The 23,861-nt window shown below is 39.8% G+C and overlaps 2 protein-coding genes and 1 long non-coding RNA gene across 12 annotated transcripts in view; 1 reads left to right on the top strand and 2 right to left on the bottom strand.

Moving 5' to 3' along the window:
- Positions 1-8,762, bottom strand: part of LOC112572440 (receptor-type tyrosine-protein phosphatase kappa-like) — a 41,701-nt gene extending 32,939 nt beyond the window's left edge. For 2 of the 5 annotated variants that reach the window (XM_025252119.1, XM_025252118.1), the window contains exons 1-3: positions 8,650-8,753; positions 2,365-2,451; positions 426-659 (exon numbers count right to left, since the gene is read on the bottom strand). In XM_025252119.1, coding sequence (XP_025107904.1) covers positions 426-659; positions 2,365-2,451; positions 8,650-8,737 — 409 coding nt within the window. In that variant the 5' untranslated portion in view covers positions 8,738-8,753. Of the gene's footprint in view, positions 1-425; positions 660-2,364; positions 2,452-5,975; positions 6,135-8,649 lie in introns of those variants that run through there. The other 3 variants (XM_025252121.1, XM_025252120.1, XM_025252123.1) reach the window with 3 other exon arrangements.
- A 1,116-nt stretch (positions 8,763-9,878) lies between these two features.
- Positions 9,879-14,074, top strand: LOC112572458. 5 transcript variants are annotated; one of them, XR_003100998.1, is made up of 5 exons: positions 9,879-10,661; positions 10,857-10,949; positions 11,321-11,349; positions 11,957-12,097; positions 12,340-14,074. It is a non-coding gene; the product is annotated as an uncharacterized LOC112572458 (long non-coding RNA). The 5 variants fall into 5 exon arrangements; XR_003100996.1 differs by having other exon boundaries at positions 11,321-11,393; XR_003100997.1 differs by having other exon boundaries at positions 9,879-10,949.
- Positions 14,075-14,233: 159 nt separating this feature from the next.
- LOC112572451 lies at positions 14,234-23,488 on the bottom strand. Of its 2 annotated transcripts, XM_025252141.1 has the most exons (9): positions 23,247-23,488; positions 20,416-20,808; positions 18,710-18,853; positions 17,604-17,661; positions 17,217-17,237; positions 16,798-16,821; positions 16,036-16,095; positions 15,189-15,212; positions 14,234-14,614 (listed from the first exon to the last, which is right to left on the bottom strand). In XM_025252141.1, exons 1-9 carry the CDS (start codon positions 23,353-23,355, stop codon positions 14,587-14,589), a joined length of 861 nt encoding a protein of 286 aa, XP_025107926.1. In that variant the 5' UTR covers positions 23,356-23,488; the 3' UTR covers positions 14,234-14,586. The 2 variants fall into 2 exon arrangements, with proteins under 2 accessions (XP_025107926.1, XP_025107927.1); XM_025252142.1 differs by lacking the exon at positions 17,217-17,237.
- Between the last annotated feature and the right edge of the window lie 373 nt (positions 23,489-23,861).

The raw sequence follows: 23,861 nt of genomic DNA, 5'->3' as shown, positions 1-23,861 counted from the left end.
TAGCAGCAGTTTCTTTAAACTATTAACAAACGACTTTCCATGATAATGTCACAAACAGAAAACATCACATATTGTCCATAATCTTTTTAAAAAATCAATAAATAATACAAATGAAACACAGGTCATCGGAAAGAAAATATGTGAATAGTATCCGCATAGAGGTTACCGATGGTTTACACCTTGTGTATGTAAGCCATGTCAAAGTTGGGTCTTCAAGACACTAATTTACGACTAACCTGCGGGTCATAAAAAACACCAAGCGTTTTACGGGTAAAGATTTAGAACTGAAAAATTTAGTTGTTAATTTAACATTGTAGCAGTAAGATCAAACGTGATACAGAACTCTCTCTCTCTCCTGTCTCTCACAAACATTTCACAAAGTAGGGACCAGAATAAAATGAGTTTAGCATATTTAAGCAACTCACAGCCGTCCCTGTTGTAGATGGTGACACTCGTGATGGTAAAGCTAGTGCCCAGGTCTACTGACCACCAGGGTGTGTTTTCAGACACGGCAGTGTGAATGCAGTTTCTTCCAGGGTCGTTAAAAACTATTGTGTGACTTCTGTTTCCATTGACCGCCATGCAAGCAGGACCTGATGTTCCATCCCCGCCACTGTACTGAGAACTCATGCTTGCTGTCTTACCAAAAGCTACATTCTCTGCACAAATCAAGTTACTTTCATTATTATTCATTATATTATGATAAAGGTGTGAAAGAAGCAGGGCCGGTTGTACCATGAGGTGAAGTAAGCGGTCACCTAGGGCGCAGTCACTGAGGTGGACGCAAAAATGGCCTGCTGTTTTTTTCTGAGATGAATAATGTAACGGCAAAATATAATTTTAATAGAATGACATTAGCAGGACACCTGTTTTCTTCTTGTAAGTAGACCACCATGCTACTTCGTCAGTACATGTACTACAGGAAAAGTGGGGAAGTAAAGGGCGCAGGAGAGACGGTAGAGGGGTGGAGGCGGCAGAGGGCGATGTTGGACGATTATTCGAGTTTTTCAGTTAATGTGTTACAGGAAGACCAATCCTCTGGGGACTCATTTTCAGTGACCATCGGGGAAGAAGCGGGCGGAGGAAGGGTATGTGAGAGTCGGCGATGGTCGATGGGCAAGAGGCTGGTCGGGGCAGATCCCTCGGATGTATGGGACTACAAGCCTGCCTCATCTTTCTCTCTTCTAGCCTACGTCGGAAGAAGTTCCACACTTATGTATAGGAAACACACTCCAGCTGAGTTCAGGAACAACATTGACTTTAGGGCTGAGTACATTCATGACACTAGCGGGGATTAAGATTTGACGACCTCTAATTTTGTACTTACTTTGGGGAATATTTCACTTTCTTAATTATTTATTAAATTTATTATTCTTTGGTTACATTTGAGTATAACGCTATATTTCTCAAATTGAAATGTTTGATTATTTTGATTTATTTTATTATCTAACAGTTTGTGTTTGCATACAGTGTGAATGGATAGCTTCTTGTTAGGTCAGGTGTAACTCCTGGGACTGGAAGGGGCTCTATGATAAGGGTGGTGTAGATGCCAGAAGCTGTTATAGCTTGAGTTTTAGACCAAACAGCCAAATACGACTAGAGAAAGGTGCTGCAGAGTTCTTATCAGTGAGCAATCGGCCTGATGGGGAGCGAATTCTCTCAAAGGGTTTAATTTTAATTAGCCATTCTTTGACACTTCTGGTCGTTAATTCATAATGAAATGTTTTGATTGCATGTGTGCTCGCGAATGCAAATCTGTCATGAGACAGGTCACAACAATCATCATTACTAATATGTAAGCCTATGTTTATTGTTTAAATTTTGTGCTGCGAAAATGGAGTGAAGCCTAAATGTATAATTATTCCAATAGTTTTGTTGATGAGAAGAATCTCTTTTGGGAGGCGATGTGGGGAGGAGGACGCAGTCTCACAATATTTGTCTCGTCTAGGGCTCAGCCTGCCTGCCTTGGAAAGAAGGCTGACAGTTCACAGAAAAGCAGGGGAACAAGACTTAAGGTTTATATTTTGTTGGATTTAAAGTATCTTCGACAAACATAAAACATCCCATAAAAGGCAGAACACCCTCAATTGTATTAGCTGTCTTATGTCCCTACCCGATATAATTTAGAAAAAGTCTTGTGGTTACCTCTGGTAAAAGACATACTTTACCACCGTCATTAGGATATTTGTTGGCAGTTTGGTAAAATAGACATATTCTTTGTTTCTTCCCCACAATAGCTTACCCATTTCTTTTGCCCAATATGCCAGTAATACAGTTACATAATTAGTTTATAAAATTGATAAAATTCTTGATGACTTTATAAAAAAAATTCTTTGAAACAAAGGTTACGTACACAGAACATACCTAGTTTGCACTCTGTAGGACTGGGTAGACAGGAGTTGTTTCCAAGACATCCAGAAGAATCTTTACATGAACAAGTCAAGGAGTCACCTGTTGGGTGATACAAACGATGCAGAACAGTTTAATGGATATTTTTTGGGTTCCAAAAGAAATGTCAGATTTAAATTAAACATTTTACATTTACTGATGACATTTTTATTGAACAATCAGAAAACATATATAAGCCCTGTACACAATGAAACTAAACCCCACTCTAGTCTGTTGCCCTTGCGTTCATTTGCTGCTATCAGGAAATTTCATTAAGCTTTCTTTTATTTGTTTCTATATTAATTAAGGCTAATAAAATGATAAAATTTAGTATTTAAAATCTTGTAAACTAAATTTAAACAGATCCCAATATACAACAACATTGCTGTCAGTTGCCCATCGTGTCACAAAGTATATCAAGATATTAGAACAAGAATTTTAAAAATAATTGATATAGTCTTTGAAGCAGTGAGTGTGAAAGGTTCGTCACATACACACAGTGTTCAGGAAAATCAACACAAAGCCGCAAAACTGAAATCTCTTCAGATGTCGTTTGTTAAAGAGCAAAGTGTAAATGTTTGATTTATGATGAACTCCACCTATGAGCCTCGTTAAGTGAATGTTTCGATGTTTCCTCTTTGGACAGACGCTACTCCAGTCAGGGTGAGGGGATCAGTCTTTATGTTAGTTTATCTCCTTCTGCCTTGTATTTGTTTGTCTGTCTGTCTGGTCGTATGCTTAGTACGTATATCGTAAGTAATTCAGTCAAGAGAGGATATATATATATAGCTGTTAAAGGTTCGCTAAACCCAACGATTATTCAACAACAAAGCTACGAAGGTGACGGAAAATTCTGAATTGGAAATTTTAAAGTCCTCAAACTTTTGTCATACTTTTCGCACATGAATTTGTGAACATTTACTTATCTACAGCTCGTATAGAGACACGGGGTCATGTAGATAAGGTTATATTATTCTGCTTTATGTGTGAGGTGTATAGACGGGGAAGGTATGTAGATCAAAGTAAGCCGTTCCGCATAGAAGCCCACCTCTTCGTCCTCCACAGGTTCTCAAAATCTGTTAATTCTTTCTACTGTTGTTTTCAGACCACTAGTATTATGGAATAGGTAATAAAATCGTCAAAATTCATTCCAGTTCTTAAGCCGTGAAAGAAGAGGATGTCTATGTAGCCGCTGCTTTTGTTCTTATGATGCTTGTGGAGTATCAGTTCATTTCCTCTCCTCATTTCCAGTGTACATGAACTCAGAATCCTTGTTCACAATTATTCATATTTCCATCCTGATTTTAAGGAAATCCCAGCCTCCGCATGTCAGATTTATGTAAAGTCTGGTCCTGTGTGACAAGCTGTCGCAATGTTCTCAGACCTAAGTAACCACAAACTTCAGCTTAGAGACACTGGGAAACAAAACTGTCATTGGTCTGTCATTTCATTGTCTTCATGGTATAAATAGAAAAAAGCCGAGCTACACACTAAATTACTTAAGGGTAAATATCTTTAGCTATTTTTCTCATTAGTACTCTCGCTCACTCTAATGAGACAGAGATTTGGGGTTGACTAGTGACTATCGGTAGTAAACGACGGGCTTGTGTTTAGTAAAGGGTTGTGTTTAAACGGCACTGAGAAATAAATGCTATTATATTATGTGTCTGCGTGAGAGAGAGAGAGGGAGAGAGTGAAAGAAAGAAAAATGAGTATTACACCACTTGCAAACATCAATGAAAGGTCCTTCACAGCGAATGTATGAGAAACCCCAAGCACAGGTATTACATATGTAAACAGATAAAGCCGCAGAACAAGCTGATTCAAGATTTTTCTTGCACGCAAAAACCTCGAAAACCTATCAGCCATGCTATAAAGACTTCATTACAATGTAAAATAGAAAAATGATTGTTCGGTATTGACTAACGAGTTCTGAAAATCTACACGAAGTTGGTTTCCTGTCTTTTTTCTGTGTCGTCCCTCGTCAGACCTCTGAACAAGTAAAGTTAGTGTAAGTACATCGATCTCATGTAGCTTATCGACTATTACTCTGTTAATTCTTATCTTCACTATTATGTTATTCACATGAAACAATCATATTCTGGTCTGTTCTAGAATATGTCATCGCCTTCCTTCTGTACCCTGTTAATGCCAGGGTATGCTCGTCTGTTTGTTAGTCTGTAATATGCTAGTATTTTCCAGTCTTCTGTTTGTCTGTCTGCGCACCTCGTTCACAAGTATAATAATGATTATGTGTGGCGACCGTGCTTCTTATAAAGTCATAAATGTTTATGAGATCCGGAGCAGCCATCTCAGGCAGAAAAGTCTGAATTACAATGACCAGCAAGACGAGTCCACGCGTACATCCGTAAAGCATGATGGGTACTAAGAGGGACTTGTACAGATTGTACTTGAAGGTAAACAATGGCTGAGTCCCGGATGTTGCCATGCAAGAAGGATGCACTGACAAGTGTGGCCATGCATTCTCCTCTCAAACAAAGCCAACCCTTCAGTGGCGGACCGACGGTCACATTTCTATGCTCCGGTAGATGAAGTCGCGGCCATTGTTTCACGATGTCCCGCCCTCGGCCACAAACAAAATCCTGTTTGCACACCCGACATTTGTAAGTGACAGAGGAAGTGTTGCATTATTCATTCACCATGCTAAAAGTGAATGATTCGGATAATTAAACAAATTCTGTAGCTGTAGTTCACTTGAGAAGACGATAATGGAGGGCAGTGATATTGAAATGTTACACTTTGTGACAACAATTTGTTAAAATGAGAAACCAGTCCTGTAGCCTCGTCCTGTAGTGGCAGTGAAGGTAAGTGGTGGACTGTGTACCAAGAGATCACCTGGCTTGTACTTCAGCTCCAAGGGAGGATCAGTGTGTGTCAATACTGTTTCCACTCCACCCCGAACTCCACCCATTTTTATCTTCGCTACCATGTTATTCATTCGGAGCACGGTCGTATCCCGGATTTTTTCGTCCTACTTTCTGTGAGAAACAATTAAACTTTGGCAAACACATTCCTACCTATCCAGAAATCTTAAAAGCATTGGGTTCATCAGCTGTGACACATTGTTTATCTTACTGACCACTGTTTGTTATTACATATGTTAATCTCTTTCCTACTCTTACCAACATGTGTGTTTAACACTCTGTCATCCCTCTGTCTATCCAATCGGTTTTTTTATACCCATGTTGTTTGTGTAGTCTGTGTGTTTGACTCATCTTCAAGTAACCCACTTTTTTCCAAAGAGAAGAGGGACATCCGTTAACTGTCTTACACACCTGCAATAATTCTCAGTGTGTAGTACACGGATGGTTTGAAAGACAGGACGTGTATGGATAAACACAAACAGATCTTTTGGAACAACTAACTAACTAACAGTGATGCTTACTGACTGGATAACATATTCTCGTGTACTTAGCTCCGACTATAATACACGATACAGGTGTACTGTACTTAGCTCTGACTGTAAGTCTCTAAGACACGATACAGGTGTACTAGCTGTTATCCACGGAATGAGTGAACAAGTAGAAGGAAAAGAGAAAAGAAGGTTGAAATCGCTGCTGGCCTACCTTGAGTGGTGTCACACAAGCATGCGATGAAAATGATAAGAGTAGAGGATAGAAACATTTCCAGTGTAGACATTAACAGCCTGTGTCCTCTCACAAATCCTGGCTGGTGGCTTGTGTGGCCGGCTCTCTCACTTGTTTCAGCGACCAGGAAGCTCAGTTCACATCGAGTCACAACGGAAACTAGTTTCAGTTCTTCCCCTTTGCACGAGGAGCAATAACGACCAGGACAATGGGTATGAAGGTTAAGCAGAGAGAAAATAAATCATTGTTAGACAGAGGCTGCCACTTTATTGTTTATGATTAAACAATTTAAAAATTCAGCTGGCAGATACAATGGTCTGGAATCTGAGCAATTTTATCATCAAAAGTGTCATTGCATACAATATGAAACTCTTGGTGTGTTCACCTGATATTTTGTTTTATAAGGTCAGATGTTCAACCACTTGATGTACGCATTCACAAATATTAAGAACCGATAATGAACTTCAAACGGAAAACAACAACAACAGTGTTCGCTTATCATCGCCACCGCGTTGGAGACTTCGAGGACAGAGAGAGGTCCTAGGGTGTGACTTGTTTTAGTGTTTCAAGTCCTGGTGATGTTTGTCACATGCTTGCCCCAAGACCTAAGGCGTGTATTTATTTTTAAACTGTTGTTTTAACTCTGAACGGACGACATCTCCAAAGCGAGGAGGAACCGAGGCCATGTAGAGCGAATCCATCCATCTTGCAGAGGTGCAAACTGCTGCGATCTAAGTATTTGTCATTTGTCAAAGATGTTGCAGTGAAACTAAAGCATTTATTGTTTTGTGTACTCGTACAGCTTGAAGGTTTTGCCAACTGTTTGTGGGCGGATCGCTGTCTCCCTGTCGTCACGCCCTGGTGACCAGGTCGCCACAGGTCTTACAGCAAGGTGAGGGTTGATATTCCATCGCCAGGTAAACACTGGGGAATTTTACCCTCATTTCCAGATATCATTTCCACAAAGTAATAAAAGTGTGTTGCCGACAAAACTACATATAAACCTTTTGTCAAGCAGTTTGTATTCTCACGTGCGCCCTGATAAAAAAAAAATTAAAGACGGGGCCGTAAAGATCGCACTGAACCGAGCCTAACAGCATTTCGTCTTTCACAACCACTAGGATATCCTTGTCGGTGGGATATTGTTATTTATGTGTATGACGATGAAGACTTGAATGTTGTCTTTTTTTCTCTTTTTCCATTCACACTCCTACATGTTAACCATGTCAACGCCGACCGGGCGTGACTGGATAATTTTTTCTTAGTTCTTTTATATTTTTGTTTATTTCATGGCTTGCTCGTTATTTTAACACTAGACGCACTCACCAGACTGTTCGTAGGACGCCTTTTAAAGATATCTTTCTATGATAATCAAAGGAGTCTTGTGCTAAAGTGGAGTTTCCCTTATCTCCTTTTCTACCGTAGGTCTCGACAAACTTCTCAGACAGACAGACAGACAGACAGACAGACAGACAGACAGACAGACAGACAGACAGACAGACAGACAGACAGACAGACAGACAGACAGACAGACAGACAGACAGACAGACAGACAGACACGGGGTACTTAAACACTGTGCGCTTCATCACAGGCAGCCTGAGAAACGAGCTTTAAAAAGAAAATGAAAGAGGGCTGCTCTGGAGTTTTTCTCAGATCCTATATCTGGAAACTTGAGATGGACTTCGCCATAAAAATGATCTATGTGTTTTCAATAGGGTTAGCTGGACCTCTTCTCTCCACAGATAATCTGGTGTGATCGTGTGACTTGGTGTTTTACGATCTCTCTTGTTCGAGACAACCTTTCACCATGAAGGTGCGAGAAGCGGGTGGCGACTGTTCTGGGTACAAAGTCACCATGTAGTTCCACGTGAGACATTCCGAGCAGTTTTGTTAGGACCACACATATCACAGAACACATCATTGTAGCACACACACGTGCACACACACGCACACACACACGATCACTAGTTCACTATCCGCATTTTAAGCGACTAAGGAAATATTCCCAAAATGAATGAATGAGGTTACGAAGCACCATTCGTAGCTGTAATTAACTTTTACAATAAAATGTATCAAAGACAGAAATGTTATCATGATTACATTTTGCAACAATATTAAACATATAGTTTCACCTACATCGTCAGACTCTATCAGTCAACATCCTAGCCAGGCCAGCAAAGTGAGGTTTGTATGAATTCAAGGACCACTTTCCCAGCACTCTACCCATGTTTATCTTGGCTACCCCGCTATTCACACGACACACACTATCCTTCCTCTCCGGCTTTTTAAATCCCATTGTCTGTGCGATTCAATAAATCTTTGACAAACACACCTTCACCTATTCTCTAAAGCTCAGTGTCTTGTTAACACAAAGCCAGGTGTACCCGGGTTGACTGTGCCCATCCTTGTCAGGGGCTACTTCCGCCACACCAGCCTCACTTTCGCTTTTTGATACCCGCTGCTACTGGAGAGACTAAACTAAACTGAACTAAAGGGCCTATGAACTTGCAGAGACATAATACTGGTGCCAATGTTTAAAAATCTGTCTTCTTACTAGTTATTACTACTAAATAGCTATTATTAATTAACAGCTGGAAGATTTTTATAAACAAAACAATACAGAGAAAAGGTTCAGAGAAATTACTAGCTTACCTCGAATGATTTGCCAGGAACATCCGATGAGAACGATGAGGGTAGAGGACAAAAACATCTTAGTTTTAGACATTAGCAGGGATGTCATCTCACAACCCTGGCTCGTGGCTCATCTGTACTCAGTCTGACGATCACCCAGGGTTTCGTTGGAGCCACCAGGAAGTTTGAAGTGGAAAGAAAGACTAAATTAGAGATCTCTTACAAGACCTGTGGATGAGAGACAGCGATGTGCGACAGTGAATGAGCGAGAAATTACATTTGAAATGCTTTTGGGCGAGAGGTTAATATTTCATTGTTTATAATTAACTCTTGCAGGAAAACTTAATGAAGACCATCACAGAAAACATTCTCGCCACAGTGGGCAGCAGGTAATGTGTGCAAGTGATGTTGCTTTGTGTTGCTTCAGATGTCAGACCTGCAATTACTTTCTTGTCAAAGCCACTTCCGAGTAGATATTGTTTTTCTCTTATCAAGATTTTGAAGCGCAGACAACATTTAGGCTGATGCGCCCACTGGTGGTCGTCATATTAGCTTCCGGCCTGTTGGCAACATTAACTCTGTGTGTGTTTGTGAGAAGAGAAATAATAGATAAGATTTATCTATCATAAGCCAAGTAAATTAAGTTGATTTCTTTTTCTCCTTTCTACTTGTTATCTCAAGACTAAAATAAATGTCGGTTGAGGATTCACGTTTGTCGCTACACATTCACTACAGGCACCTGACTGTGGGTGTGTGCTTCCTTCTGTACTTTACTGTCATGTTGACCACTTCCGACAACCATCATTTTCAAATGTACTTCAGCGTTTGGTGAAGATTTCAATCGCAAACCTGTTACCTGATCTTCCGTCACGTGATAACCGAGAGGATACCTTACCCTCCCTACTCCTACAGGTTTGCGGTGTTGCACACGATACCTGGTGAGATGATCCCTCGCTTCTGGGTCTGAGGCTTGAGATAAAGGCTTTGGCAAGAGCTGTCGCCATTTAGTCTCGAGAACGTTTTAGAGAGCTTTTTTTTTTGATAATGCTTGATTTCCTCTCTGATCTGATGATGACATTTCTCTGATTGTGTAGTGACATGTGGAGCTGATCTTATGTAACTCATAATAGGCAGACTGACACACAGCTGTGACTTGTAGGCAGAGTGATAGACAGCTGTACATCATAGGCAGACTGACTTTTTCATTTGTGCAATGTAACTAAATACCACAGGAGAGATTATTGAAAAAATCTGCATTTGCTTGTTCTTTATACTTTTGAAGTTTTGTAAAATGTTGTTCAACTAGTCTAAGGATTGCGTATTCACTTTAGCTAGAATGTGAGCTGAAAGCACTGGTTGCCCATTTTATATTATTGCTCTTGTGGAGACTGGGAAGTATAGGAAGGACACTGGGATTTTGAAATGACTTGTCAGACAGGACCTTGAGGTGATATGGGACACCCAGATATTTTTTTATTGCAAGGAAGGTGTTGACAACAGGTTAAGTTACCCCTCGCTGAATGTGATCACCTAAAAATGTGGACTGGGGTAGGAGGTGACTGCACTATGTTGATTTCCTATTTACTTTCCTCCAAAACGCTTCTTTCTGGGTGTAACACTTGTTCTTGCGATGAGCTTTAATTAACAATAGTACTTAATATGTAGTGTGCACAAGCTCAGATATTTATATAAACAGATTTTAAGATATATGTGTCACGGACCAGTCCGTGTTTTTCTGATTATTTTAACCCCTTCGCGACTAGTGCACTGCAAGTGTAGATGGAATGTATGGGAGAAGGAATGAGAACGTTAGAGGGGAAAGGGTTAACCGTGACACGAAGGTTTTGGTGAACCCGGTTCAGCAGTAGATTTATTGGGGGAACGGGGTAGAACATTTACTCAGACCCCAGTTAGTGAATGAAGAGCACGTGACTGAGTCACGAGATGTAAATGTCCCGAGTTATGATTACATGGTAGACCAGGGGAATGCGGCACTGTACTGACCCCTTGTGGATTGACCTCGCCCAGACCAGGTATGACATCTTTATCTGTTATTGCTTTTGGAATTGTAATAGAACTCATGTAGGTTTTAAACTAGTAAACACGAACATGTAAGAGAAAGATGTGTGAATTGTCGAATATTGTTTAGAATGGTAGTTTGTGTAACTTGAGTTACAGATTTTTATTGTTTTGTTCTGATTGAACTGGGGCTCTTCTGGATGAGGAAGAATCGCCTGCCAGGACCATTCCTTCTGTCCAACACCCAGAAGCACTTGGGTTTAATGTACGAGATCGACCAACGGGCCTATGGGCAGCCACAGGTAATCAGTTTGTTGTTCATTGAAAGTATGCGCTTTTGTCTGGCGTGACTTGACAATAGAAACACTTAAAGAAAAACACTTAAATGCGTAAAGTAGCAAGTGTAGGCATCATATGATGTCTTTACTCGGTTACAACAAAATAAGGAAGAGAAAAAATATCTCAGATCTAGAAAATAATATGTGAAACCTAGTCAAATGGCTTGCTAATGGTGTTTTTCTCCGAGTACATAATCATAATAAAATAATCAGAGTTGCATAGGAAGAGGTCTGTTTACAGTCAACATTAAAGATTCAATAGCAGACAGGTGGCGGATATGTTTTGCTGCACAGTAACTAAAATTCCTGTGATTATGTTTGTGTTTTGGTGACAGGAAGAGTTGTCTGGCTGGGACTAAGCAAGGTCAGGCTGTCACGTGATATTGCCGCTGCTGTTTTAGGTCAAAGGTTATTCTAAATTTGATTTGTTCTAGATTCGTCTAACCATTTTTCGAATCGAAAATAAACATTTACGACTGTGTGTGTGTGTACTTGTGCAAGTGATAAAGTAGACGAAAGAGTCTGTTCGCTTATCTGGCTGCCTCCCTGTAGTTTGTCATGTCAATCAAAAGTATGTCTCTCATAACTTTATTTCAAACGTCGAAATGGACCGTTTGTCGACGAACGCACGTAGAGAGAGAGAGAAAACACCACACTTGACTATCTTCACTATAAAAGCCACACACACAGGTAAAGACGCTAGACACGTATTGTATTTTCAGTTTTACCAGACTCATGAGATGAAGGAGACATAAATGATACACAAATATCACCATGGTGACACAGTTCTAAAGACTTAAAAGTGGACGGAAAGAGTTTCTAGTCATTTGCCCTTTATTTGTTTTTACTTCAAATTGGAATCATCCAATGACAGAGCTTCGAGACCGAAAAGTATTTCTCCTGTATATATTCTTGAAACTTTTGACAGTCGCCACAGCTTTATCACAAGCCTTGAGTATCCCTTTACACAGGAAAGTGCTTCCACCTTGAGGCGATTTCACACTAAAGAGAGGAACAGGGAGGAAATCAGAGGACCCGGAGAAATCTCCCGACGCCAGTCACGCTGACAGGTGACACATACAGAGCGTGTCACGAGACGGAATCTGAACCCTGTGAGTATGGGAGTGAGAGGTACTGTATGTAAAGATGGCAATGTGTGTGTGTGTGAGAGAGAGAGATACTGTATGTAAAGATACCAATGTGTGTGTGTCTGTGTTAGTGAGATACTGTATGTAAAGATACCAATGTATGTCAATATGTGGCAATGTATATTTCATATCTCAATAGACATTAGATAGTGAGAGATGAATAAATGAATAACGAATCTTGAATCTTAACTTTCTTACTGCACTAGTGACAAGCGAGTGTTTGAACCCCTACACGACTGGACCAACGACAAACGGTCTTCTAATGGGAGTGACAATAGATAACGAAAATATCAGGAACAGTGTTAACAATCTTCAAACAAAACAAATCTTGCGAAATTCACAAACAGAGGACTTTATGAAACACCCTTCAAGATATTTCACGAGCCTCATCCCCCGGACTATGTTTTGTGATATTTGTGCTTTATTTCCAGCGATTGTCGCTCAGTGTGGTGTTGGCCTTTAAGACCTCAATCTTATATGAGAAGCGTGTTATGAAGACAATGTGTTCTGAGTGCACACGTGTGTTCTGTTTGAGAACGTTTGTTTCGGTTGTCACGTGGTGCTACTGGTTGAACACTACACCTGCTGGCAACACGTTTGTGGAAAGTCATCAATGACACAGAGAATATTTGTGGACTTTCTGTATACTTTAATATTAAACGCTCTTTGCTCTCTGACAGTGGCCTGCGCCGTGTAGTATACAGAAGTCATTTGTAAATTGCATAACAGGAGTTGATCAACAATATAGTGTATGGATATATAAGCCAGGTGTGTGTATACAGTGTACCTTTAGTTAATGACTATGTTAGTATAGCCTTAAGTTATACAAGTATCTCTGAAATAGGAGTGTAGCAGTACAACTGATACACATGTACAGTAGTGAGAATATTGTCTCACCTTTCTAGAGGAGTTATGTTTCCCTCCCTATGATTACAGCCAGAGCGGTACGGTGGTAGATTTTTGACGAATATCACAATGTTAACAAAAGCCATACTTTTGCGGATTACTTTGTTTTGTTTACAACCCTATGTAAAATACTTTCTTTCATCCGCATCAAGGTTTACTTGTCACACTTTCTAAAGTTTAGTGATGCTTTGACACTGATTGCGGCATTGATGTATTCCAATAACAGACTACGCTCTCCACCACTAAACTATAAAGACTTTAGCATTGAGATGTAGTTAAACTATAAAGACTTTAGCATTGATATGTAGTTAAACTATAAAGACTTTAGCATTGATATGTAGTTAAACTATAAAGACTTTAGCATTGATATGTAGTTAAACTATAAAGACTTTAGCATTGAGATGTAGTTAAACTATAAAGACTTTAGCATTGATATGTAGTTAAACTATAAAGACTTTAGCATTGAGATGTAGCTAAACTATAAAGACTTTAGCATTGATATGTAGTTAAACTATAAAGACTTTAGCATTGAGATGTAGTTAAACTATAAAGACTTTAGCATTGATATGTAGTTAAACTATAAAGACTTTAGCATTGAGATGTAGTTAAACTATAAAGACTTTAGCATTGATATGTAGTTAAACTATAAAGACTTTAGCATTGAGATGTAGCTAAACTATAAAGACTTTAGCATTGAGATGTAGTTAAACTATAAAGACTTTAGCATTGATATGTAGTTAAACTATAAAGACTTTAGCATTGAGATGTAGTTAAACTATAAAGACTTTAGCATTGATATGTAGCTAAACTATAAAGACTTTAGCATTGAGATGTAGTTAAACTATAAAGACTTTAGCATTGATATGTAGTTAAACTATAAAGACTTTAGCATTGAGATGTAGTTAAACTATACAGATGTTATCATGGAGCCCTAGCTAAACTATACAGATGTTATCATGGAGCCCTAGCTAAACTATACAGATGTTATCATGGAGCCCTAGCTAAACAATACAGATGTTATCATGGAGCCCTAGCTAAACAATACAGATGTTATCATGGAGATGTAGTTAAACAATACAGATGTTATCATGGAGCCCTAGCTAAACAATACAGATGTTATCATGGAGATGTAGTTAAACAATACAGATGTTATCATGGAGATGTAGTTAAACAATACAGATGTTATCATGGAGCCCTAGTTAAACAATACAGATGTTAGCATTGAGATGTAGTTAAACTATACAGATGTTATCATGGAGCCCTAGCTAAACAATACAGATGTTATCATGGAGCCCTAGTTAAAACAATACAGATGTTTTCACTGAGACCAAGCTAAACAATAAAGACATCGCTGAGACCTACCCTTTGATGTATAAATACTAGATTTTGTTGTTGCCTGTGCTATCATCCTCTTACGACATGCTGGTAACTCGTAATCAAGTGTACGTGTAAACAAATCAGTTATTATCAAAGTTCTGTTCTCGTGAGCTGATGGAGTTGATTTGGTCACAGCGTTTTTTGCAATGTTTTGTTTCAAATCCGGTTCTTTACTCCTCCTCTGTTGCTTCTTCACCACTGCAGGAAAGCATAAATTCAAGGTTTCAAATAGTTCTCTAAGGTATAAATTATACCTCAATTGTAATTATTTCTTAGAAGGACAAGAAAGGTAAAAACAAAGCAGCACAGGTAAAGTCGAAAGTGAAAACATCAAATGTTGCCTTCAATTGACAACGTGTCTTGTTATTCCTGGATTTTGTTGTCTTTTAGACGGGAACCTACTTCGTTGGTTTGTAACTCACAAACTTTTAAGCAACTACCCAAGTTTTAGACGTGTGCGATGAGGTTTTAAAAAAAGGTCTGCATTTAAAACAAGACAGTTCTGTAAGACAGTGTCTCTGTGTCTCCATACACATCTACCAGACATATCCCCTGTCTCTGTCTCTGTCTCTGTCTCCACATCTGTTTGCTAATACATGATATCGAGTCTTTAGTGCGCCTTTCCGTCTGTCAGTCCAATGGACATCATGAAATGGTCATGTAGACATTTGACCCTCCGTCTCTTTACATTTCTGTCAGTCCCACCATCTCTCTGTTTTCAAATACATGTCGGTTTGAATGTCATATTTTCTGACTAGTAATGTCCACTTACCCCTCTGCTGCTGATTCTTTTGACCTGCAACAACAGATATAAACATTCGCGCTTACTTCAAAAGCATAAACGTTGAAATATGAAGTAAAATGCCTTAGCTTCTCATGAAGAGAGGAGAACAGCACAGTTGATGTATATTTTAATAGGTACCTCAATTTACGACAGCTCCGATAAAACAGTAAGAGCAACACAAGCCATCTCTATTTTTTGTTTCTCTCCTTCACAAAGACGGAAATTTCTCTTTCTTGGAAGCTCTCATAAATAATAGACTAAACAGATAACATAAAAAAGTCAAACAGTCAGCCACACAACGACACTCACACTCACACTCAACCACTCAGTGGCATCGCAACTGATTAAAAGACTTGGGGACAGATTTCTTCTTGGCGATTAGTTGTTTCTATTGGCAACCAGAGGGTAGCGTTTGGACATGGTGACGACGGGTTATAGTGGTCTGTGACATGGGAAGCTTTATTTGTTTACTTATCTATACTCGTAACACAGTTTTGCAGGCACCTGACATTTTTAAAAGCAAACTTAACTATGAATGAATTTTCTAAAGATCATCAAAACTGTGCTCCATTGTCACAGGGAGCGTTAATGTCGCTACTTTCCACCTAAATAATGTTCTTTGTCTTCAGCAGCTTCCCTGGAGAGGTGTGTCCTGTCTTACACGTACTAACAATAAAGTCGCCAGTGAACTACATTTCTCTCACACTGTCTGTCTGTCGTTTTCTTAGGAAGTTGTATTAGTCCTACCATTCTTCTCTACATTTAACTTTGTTAGCAGTTCGATCTGTCGTCAGACGATGTCATAAACTATTCAAGATTTACAGTATTTACTTACTTTTCGGAACTTTCGGAACTTTCAGCACTTTCGGGTTCCTCTCCTTCGGCATCTTCTCCTCTGCAGTAGGAAAAGGAATCCCAAGTTAAGACAATATTATCAATATGGTAAATTAAAGTAATTTCAGAAGCATTTTACAAGAAATTATATTAGCTTTCCATACGCAGATAATTTATTTCATTTTAAAGTATAGCATTGTCACATAGACTAAGAAGTGTGAAAACATGTCTAAACATAAATATCATATAAGTATACAGTAAATATCAAGTCAGCAGTAAAATACATTCCTCCTGCGCTGTCTTTCTGTCGTTTTGTTAGGAAGGTGTATTAGTCCTACAACTCTTCTCTACTTTCAAGTTTGCTAGCACTTCGATCTGTCGTCAGAAAATGTAGTACACTGTTGAAGGTATACAATATTTACTTACCCTTCTTCAGTTAAGACAACATTATCAATATTGTAACTTAAGGTAATTTCATTAGTATTTTACAAGAAATGATACTAGATTACCATACGCAGATAATTTACTTCATTTTAAGGTAAAGCATTGCCACAGAAACTGAGAAGTGTGAAAATAATATCTTTAGATATAAATATCAAATCGCCAGTGATTATCATTTCTCCTACACAAGGAGTATTCTTTCTGTTGCTTTGTTATCTTAGTGGATTAGTCCTCCAACACTTCTCTGCTGTCAGGTTTGTAAGCATGTCTGTCTGATATCAGAAGATAAACTATTCAAGGTATACAGTAAATATTTACTTACCCTTCTGGATTTTCGGCATTTCCTCTGCAGTAGGAAAAGTAATGTCAGGTTTAGACAATAATATCTGCCTTGTATATTCAGGTCATTTTATAAGCATTTTACCAGGAATAAGACAAGATTTCTTTAAATACTCTGTTGTGTTATAAAGTAAAAGCATTGTCACAGAACGTTAATGAATATGATTAAAAAGTGTGTCTTATTGTTGGAAAATCATTTAAGAAGTTTTACAACTCTCTCAGGAATGGGACAAAAGTGTCTGAAGACATTAAGTCGCCAGTGAAATACATGTCTGTAACACTGGCTCTGCCACTTTGTCAGTCCGGTGTATTAGTCCTACAATTCTTCTGTACTTTCAAGTGTGTTGGCATGTCTGTCTGTGGTCATAAACTGTTCAAGGTATTCAGAAAGCATTCACTTAACCTTCTGGATCTTGTACGGGACTGCAGTAGGAAAAGGTAAGCCAAGTTTAGACAATGATATTTATCTAATAACTGTTAAAAGCTGTAAAAGTAATTCCTAGAGTTTAGCTTGGGAGCGCAGCCAAGTTTAGTTTGTGTTTGTGTGGAAGAAATCGTGCGAAACACCTGAGGACGTGTTTGCAAGAAATGGCGAGCACGAGTGTCATGACCCCTGTCCTGAATGTTTGTAAATTCACGGTCTTTAATTATCTTTCTTTCTTCATCTCAGAACATCGTTCTCCTCAAGAGTAATCAGATGTTTTTAACAAAAGTAATAATTTGTTTTCACATATCTAAATCACTCTGTCTCTTTTTTTCTGGCTGATAAGTTATCACAAAAATATTTACCTTTGGGCCTGCTCACGCTTTCTGCACGGTAGGCACAGCCACAGGCACAGGCACAATGCTGCAAGATACCAAAGTTTAAAATATGATTGATAGATTGAGGCACTTTTCTGTCTCAGATTCACAGTTTCTTGTTCAGTTTTATCATCAAGCTAGCTTGAATATTCAAACCTTCATCATTATGATCATGAGCAGCAGCAGCAACATGTCCTGTTAACCCTCATTAGCGTGGGGGAGGGACACTCTAAGTGTTCTGCACTTTTGTGTGACTTGAGGGTCCGATTGGCTGTTGTGTGGATTTTGTTTTCCTCTCTTTTACTGATGCTTACCTAAAGGCGAGAACTTACAAGCTCTTTATGTAGATCCGTGCCTACACTATTGGCTCAGCCTGTGAGCGATACATCTATATCATTTGACATACGGACATTGTAAAATATTCAGTTCAAGTTTCGATGTTTGCCACTCTTGAGACAATGGTAGATTATTATACCTTTTCTGTATTATTTTAGTTATTCGGTTTCTGTCTAACTTTATTTATCATTAATATTCACATTTCTTATGCTGTTTTCATTTAGTCGTTTTACCGTAAACTTTCTATTTTGTCTTTGCCGATGACCACGGCATTGCTCTTGCGAGTGCTGGTCTGATGTTTTCTACACGTGTATGTCAGTCCGCTTGTAAGGTCTTACAGTCTGCTGCTGCTCCCTGCGCTCAGATCCGTAGGTTGCGTAAGGAGAGGTCGACGCTGAGGTGGACAGAGACTGGACTGGTCATTCCATGTAGGACCTGCTCACCCTTACTTCAGACAGGCACGTGGTGAGCATTGCAAGCCCGTACACTCATTCTTCTATTGTCTCCGAGAAGTGCGTGCGTGCATGCGTTCGTTCGTTCGTTCGCTCGTTTGTTCTTGCGTGTGAGCTAACATTCAATGGCATCCGATCTCCCGGTTAAAAACTTGAGACAAGAAACAACTGACTGGCGGTCAACTGACTCAAGGGTCTCATCTTAATTACTTCCTTCCATTATGAAAAGAAGACACACACATTGCAGAACCAGCACGTGCCCTGTGACGTTGACGCATTATTTAACAGAGACATGGTATTACTCACCAATCAAACCGCCAATGCCAAGTGCAATGAGGATAGCCGCCCATATGGGGAATTCTTCCTCTGGTGCTGCCGTAGTTGGTGCTTCGGTAGTTGGTGCTTCGGTAGTTGGTGGTGCGGTGGTAGTTGGTGGTTTTTCTCTGGAGACTGAGATTAATAGTAAACTTCATTAGCTGATATTTCGGACACTTTCATTTTGATCGAGAAAATGATTTCTGACAGATGTTCATTCTAGCAATAGTGATATCTAATAGTCCACAGCATTAAACATTTGTTACACTTTTACTTTCTTTGTACTATTCTCTCTCTCTTTCAAAATCTTAATCTCAAAAGAATGCTTCACTTGATTACAAACAACACTTTTATACATCTGGCCTACACCTTAGTAAAAACACAATAGTATCTACCAATTCTAAGGTAACACAACCGACTGTACTTGTCGCCAAACAGCAGCTAAGACTTGAGCCTTTTCACCATGTAGCCAGTCAACGAGCGTGTGCTAATTGTCTGATTGTAGTCAGTCATTACTCGACCTTTCAACTGCATGTCGGTCTTGCTTTTCGCTTCTCTCTCTCGCAAAAGACAGTGCCCAACCTTCCCTCTAGCATAACGTAGTAAACCTGAATGACTCTACATTATTTCTACAGGCCTCTACATTATTTCTACAGGCCGATACCTTATTTCTTCATGTCTAATCTCGATTTGTAGCTTTTCATCGTACTAAAGCTGTGTATGTTGACTTAACCTCTAGCTCTTCATCCATCAAAACTGTGTGAAAAGTTACGAAACTACCGCCTCAAGACAACTTAATACTGAGCCCAGGGCATGTAAATGAAAGAAAGCACCACCACAAGTCCAGGACCAGATACCACGTCATTTGTATATAATATCAATCATAGACCTAGTCCCGTGCATATAGTATATAGCATATAGTATCAATCATATACCACGTCCCTTGTATATAATATCAATCACAGACCTAGTCCCGTGCATATAACATCAATCATATACCTAATACCGTGTCTATAATATCAATCATAGACCTAGTCCCGTGCATATAGTATATAGCATATAGTATCAATCATATACCACGTCCCTTGTATATAATATCAATCACAGACCTAGTCCCGTGCATATAACATCAATCATATACCTAATACCGTGTCTATAATATCAATCATAGACCTAGTCCCGTGCATATAGTATATAGCATATAGTATCAATCATATACCACGTCCCTTGTATATAATATCAATCACAGACCTAGTCCCGTGCATATAACATCAATCATATACCTAGTCCCGTGCATATACTATCAATCATAGACGTAATCCCGTGTCTATAATATCAATCACAGACCTAGTCCCTTGCATATAGTATATAGCATATAGTATCAATCATACACCTAATCCCGTGTCTATAATATCAATCATAGACCTAGTCCCGTGTCTATAATATCAATCATATAAATTTTCGAGAATGTTTGCTGAACTGTGACAGAGACAACGCGCAGTGTCGACAGGTGCTGCCATGACATACAATGTACAGTGTCTGACAGTCGCTGACAGTAGTGTCTGTGTCTGGTCTCCAACATTTACTGACGACAGACAAGGAATCCAGTGATCTCGCACACAAAGGGGAAGAGTGAGGCGAGTGAGTGAGAGAGTTAGTGTGTGAGAGTCTCTCTAAAAAATAGTATAACAGCTTACTGGTTATCGGACATACGTTGGACATGAGCCATAGACAACTTTTGTTTCCGTGAGTCTCCGCTCGGCAGAATTCCAGACAATAGATATTCCAAGTCACTACTGTGTATTTTTCAGTTGCGTTGAAAGAGCAACTATAAATCCTTTTGGAATTCTCGTCTTTACAGTTAACCTCGCCCACTGGTTTTCCATCCTGGCAATGGCCTTGCGAGTCATCATATTGCTTGCGCGTGCAAAGGGTCCTGTTTGCTAAACCCGGACCAATTACCACCATCCTCTTGCCAGTGCAATTTGATGTTTCAAGTAAAGTGATGTCCCTTTCACACTTCATTGTGTGAATTGTGTTTATATAGTGAGGACTGTTACATGTTAGCTTTAAGTTACCTTCCCGTGTGACTGAAACAAATAAGATAAACAATAATCATCATCAACACTTTCTCTTGTGGATTTCAAAATTGACAAGAAAGGAATACGATGTGCAAACATAATGTTCTACGTAATTACTTGTTAGTAGGTACTAACACACCTTAACTAACTAACACTTGGGCTAATATCAAACACACAAGTCTTGTCAACACTGTATGTGTGTATTGAGGTGGCCGACTCTTTATTTGCTGTTTTCTTGCTCTAGTTTTTGGCGAAGGTTTATTCGTTCGCACGTTTTAGGAGTCACGTGAGTTTAAATCAAAATATCATCTGCAACGTTTTTCATTTTCATGTTGCTGTCGTAGAAATGGTAGTTAACTGACTTTATTCACTTGCAACATATTGAGGGTTTGAGTAAACGTAGCATTCTATTGGATATTTAGGCTACATCTGAGGCCAAAGTTTTTGAAACGAATCAATTTTCTCTGTTCGAATCTGACCATGCTTTTAAAATTGCATACTTTCGGGGCACGTGACATGCATGTTCCCACCGGTCGGCAAGAAATACCCGGGCAAGCAATATTTTCATCGATACCGGGATCTCAATCAGTCTATAGTCGGGTGGATCTGTGGTTGAAACCAAAAGTATCTGGCACAAAAGCAGACGAAAAGGCTGTACTAAGTGAGTTGGTGTGAGGGCGCCACTTACTGAAGTGACATTATCAAGCCATCAGAAGTTTGTCCTACCCAATGTTATTGTTATGATGTCTGTTGTTTCATCGAGTCACCGAGCTGTCCTGTCGATTGTGTAAGTGTTTAGTAAGTGTGCATGGTCCTTACACCATTGTTGTCAAGCTGGCGATGACAGGTGGACCACTCTAGCAGCAAGGAGCCTTACAAAGGGCGCCTCTAGCAGTTCTTACATTAGTAAGGGCTTACTGTCATTAGTTAGCAGTTCGTAGACACTACAAACAAGGTGACACTATGGCGGTAACCGTCCTGGCAAGATAGCAGATATTATTATACTTTATAAGGCGCAGCATCAACACCAAGATAAACGGCACTCTCTGCGCAGACCAGTCATGATAACAGATAACAGAATCGATAACAGACAGCGGTGAGACAATGGACGCCCGGTAGTTAGAACACTCGCTTGGTACCACTGCAGTCAGTAGCTCTGGGTTCAGATCTCGTGTCGGGACACTCTATTTCACACCTTGTTCCCAGAGCTGGGCGTCGGGGGTTTTCTCCAACCATAGAACGAAATCGCAACAAGGTAGAAGCACTTTCCTACTAAAAAAAAGCAGCCAACCAGCGGTGAGATAAGTAAAACAAACTGGCAAACTAAAGTAGGCAAACTGAACAACATAAAAATGTACAAGAGTAGAACGTAAAGCAATGGATGAAGGTATGAAGGGATGTAGGTACATGTACTAGAAAGTGTGTAAGATGGAGTCGTTACATGACGGTTCACATAACAGACAATATTGCAAAAGGAGTTAAAGCTAGTATTTGAGGGATAGTACTTTGTGAACAAGTAGATATGTTTCCAGAAAGCTTTTAAATGTAGCCTTCGAGTCCTAGCGGCGAATGTGATTGTCATGAACCAGCCTGGTTCAAGGCCTGAACAACAGGGCCGAGGTCGGGTAGATTTTATAGGTGGCCAGCGGTCAGTGGAAGCGGACAGTGAAGAGAAGTCTGTCTGTTTTTGACAGGTCACATTGACTGATGAAGGCGATGATGAAACCGCAGGGATGTGCAAGGGTAGGACATATAAGCTGCTTAGGGGTATAGCGCGGTAGGTAGTAGTATAATATCGATAGCGACAGGGCAGGGTAGATTTGATTTTAAGGGTCACGTGATTAGAGAGGTATACAGTTTAGGTTACATGTTTAGTCCTAGGTGTGACATGGTCAGATCCGCGAGTCCGCACTTCTGGACTTTCTGAAGCTTATCAATGGATACTGTAGATGCCAGCAAGAAGAGAGTTGCAGTAGTCTACTTTATACAGAACAAATAAGCAGATGAGAATTTTGGTGGTTGAGATGGACAGAGTATGACGAATGCAGCTGATCTTCCAAAGTTCATAGTACGCAGAACAACAGATGTACGTGAGAGACATCAGCAGGGTATTCCATGGGACATATTTTTCTATCCCATCCCATCCCATGGCAATTTATGCCTGTCCCATCCCATCCCATCACATGGGACGTTTCCCATGGGATTCCCATGGGATTACCATTCCTATGGACAATACTGGACATCAGATATATTCATCAAGAAACATGACTAGGAGGGGGGTGTCGCTTTTTGTTTTGGCTTAGTTTTTTTGTTTGTTTGCTTTTTTTGTTTTAAGTTATAAGTCAAAGCACGGTGAAAGTAAAGAAGTCTCAGAGTGAGTAGCAAGTTGTACAAATTGTGTACACAGTACACTCATACAAACACAAGAGAAGGTAAAATCGGTTTACATTTAGCGCCGCCCGGGCACTTCAGGCCTTCGAAAGCCATGACGCCACGGATCATGCAGAGGATGACCAGCAGACGTGTCAAAGGGCATGAGTAGTGTACAAAGGCCATCTGCTGGACACTAGCTATCACAGGCTGAGGCCAATGCGGGTTGGAATGTTGGCAAGGACAGTTCAGGCTCTAAAAGCTGTCATGGCGGCGCTGAGCGTTGTCACGGCGGAAGTGGAGTGACCGTTGGTAGTGCAGTCAATAAGTCCACATATTCTTACAAAATCATAAGCTAAAAGAGAGGACAACTTCACAGTTACTGTAGAAATTTAAGCTAATTACTGTTGAGTCAGGTACAGAAATACAGTATTTCAATTCATTCTAGGCCTTGATGACTCAAGCGGATGTGCACGTTGCACTATGTCAGATCATTGCGCCATGTTGTTGTTGTCCCATAGATCTAATAAAAATGTCGACAAACACACCATGAACGTGTATTTATGGACTGATGGACTCTTGCGAAACGATCCGCGGTCAGTCTCTGCGAGCCAGAAGCCGGTCCTACTTCCAGAAGAGCAGCGCGAAAATGGAATTTAATGAGACTTTTGTATGAGACAATAAGTGTAGGG

The sequence above is a fragment of the Pomacea canaliculata genome, linkage group LG9 (genome assembly GCF_003073045.1).
Source record: "Pomacea canaliculata isolate SZHN2017 linkage group LG9, ASM307304v1, whole genome shotgun sequence".
In the NCBI taxonomy this organism is placed as follows: domain Eukaryota; kingdom Metazoa; phylum Mollusca; class Gastropoda; order Architaenioglossa; family Ampullariidae; genus Pomacea; species Pomacea canaliculata.
This window is presented reverse-complemented; position numbering and strand designations above follow the sequence as displayed.

Coding starts and splice junctions, on each gene's coding strand:
- LOC112572451 (XM_025252141.1), bottom strand. CDS start 23,355: ATGGCCTTTGTACACTACTCATGCCCTTTGACACGTCTGCTGGTCATC. Junction 16,096..16,797: donor AATGCCGAAAATCCAGAAGG/GTAAGTAAATAT, acceptor TTCCTACTGCAG/AGGAGAAGATGCCGAAGGAG. Junction 15,213..16,035: donor AGTTCCGAAAGTTCCGAAAA/GTAAGTAAATAC, acceptor CTGTTGTTGCAG/GTCAAAAGAATCAGCAGCAG.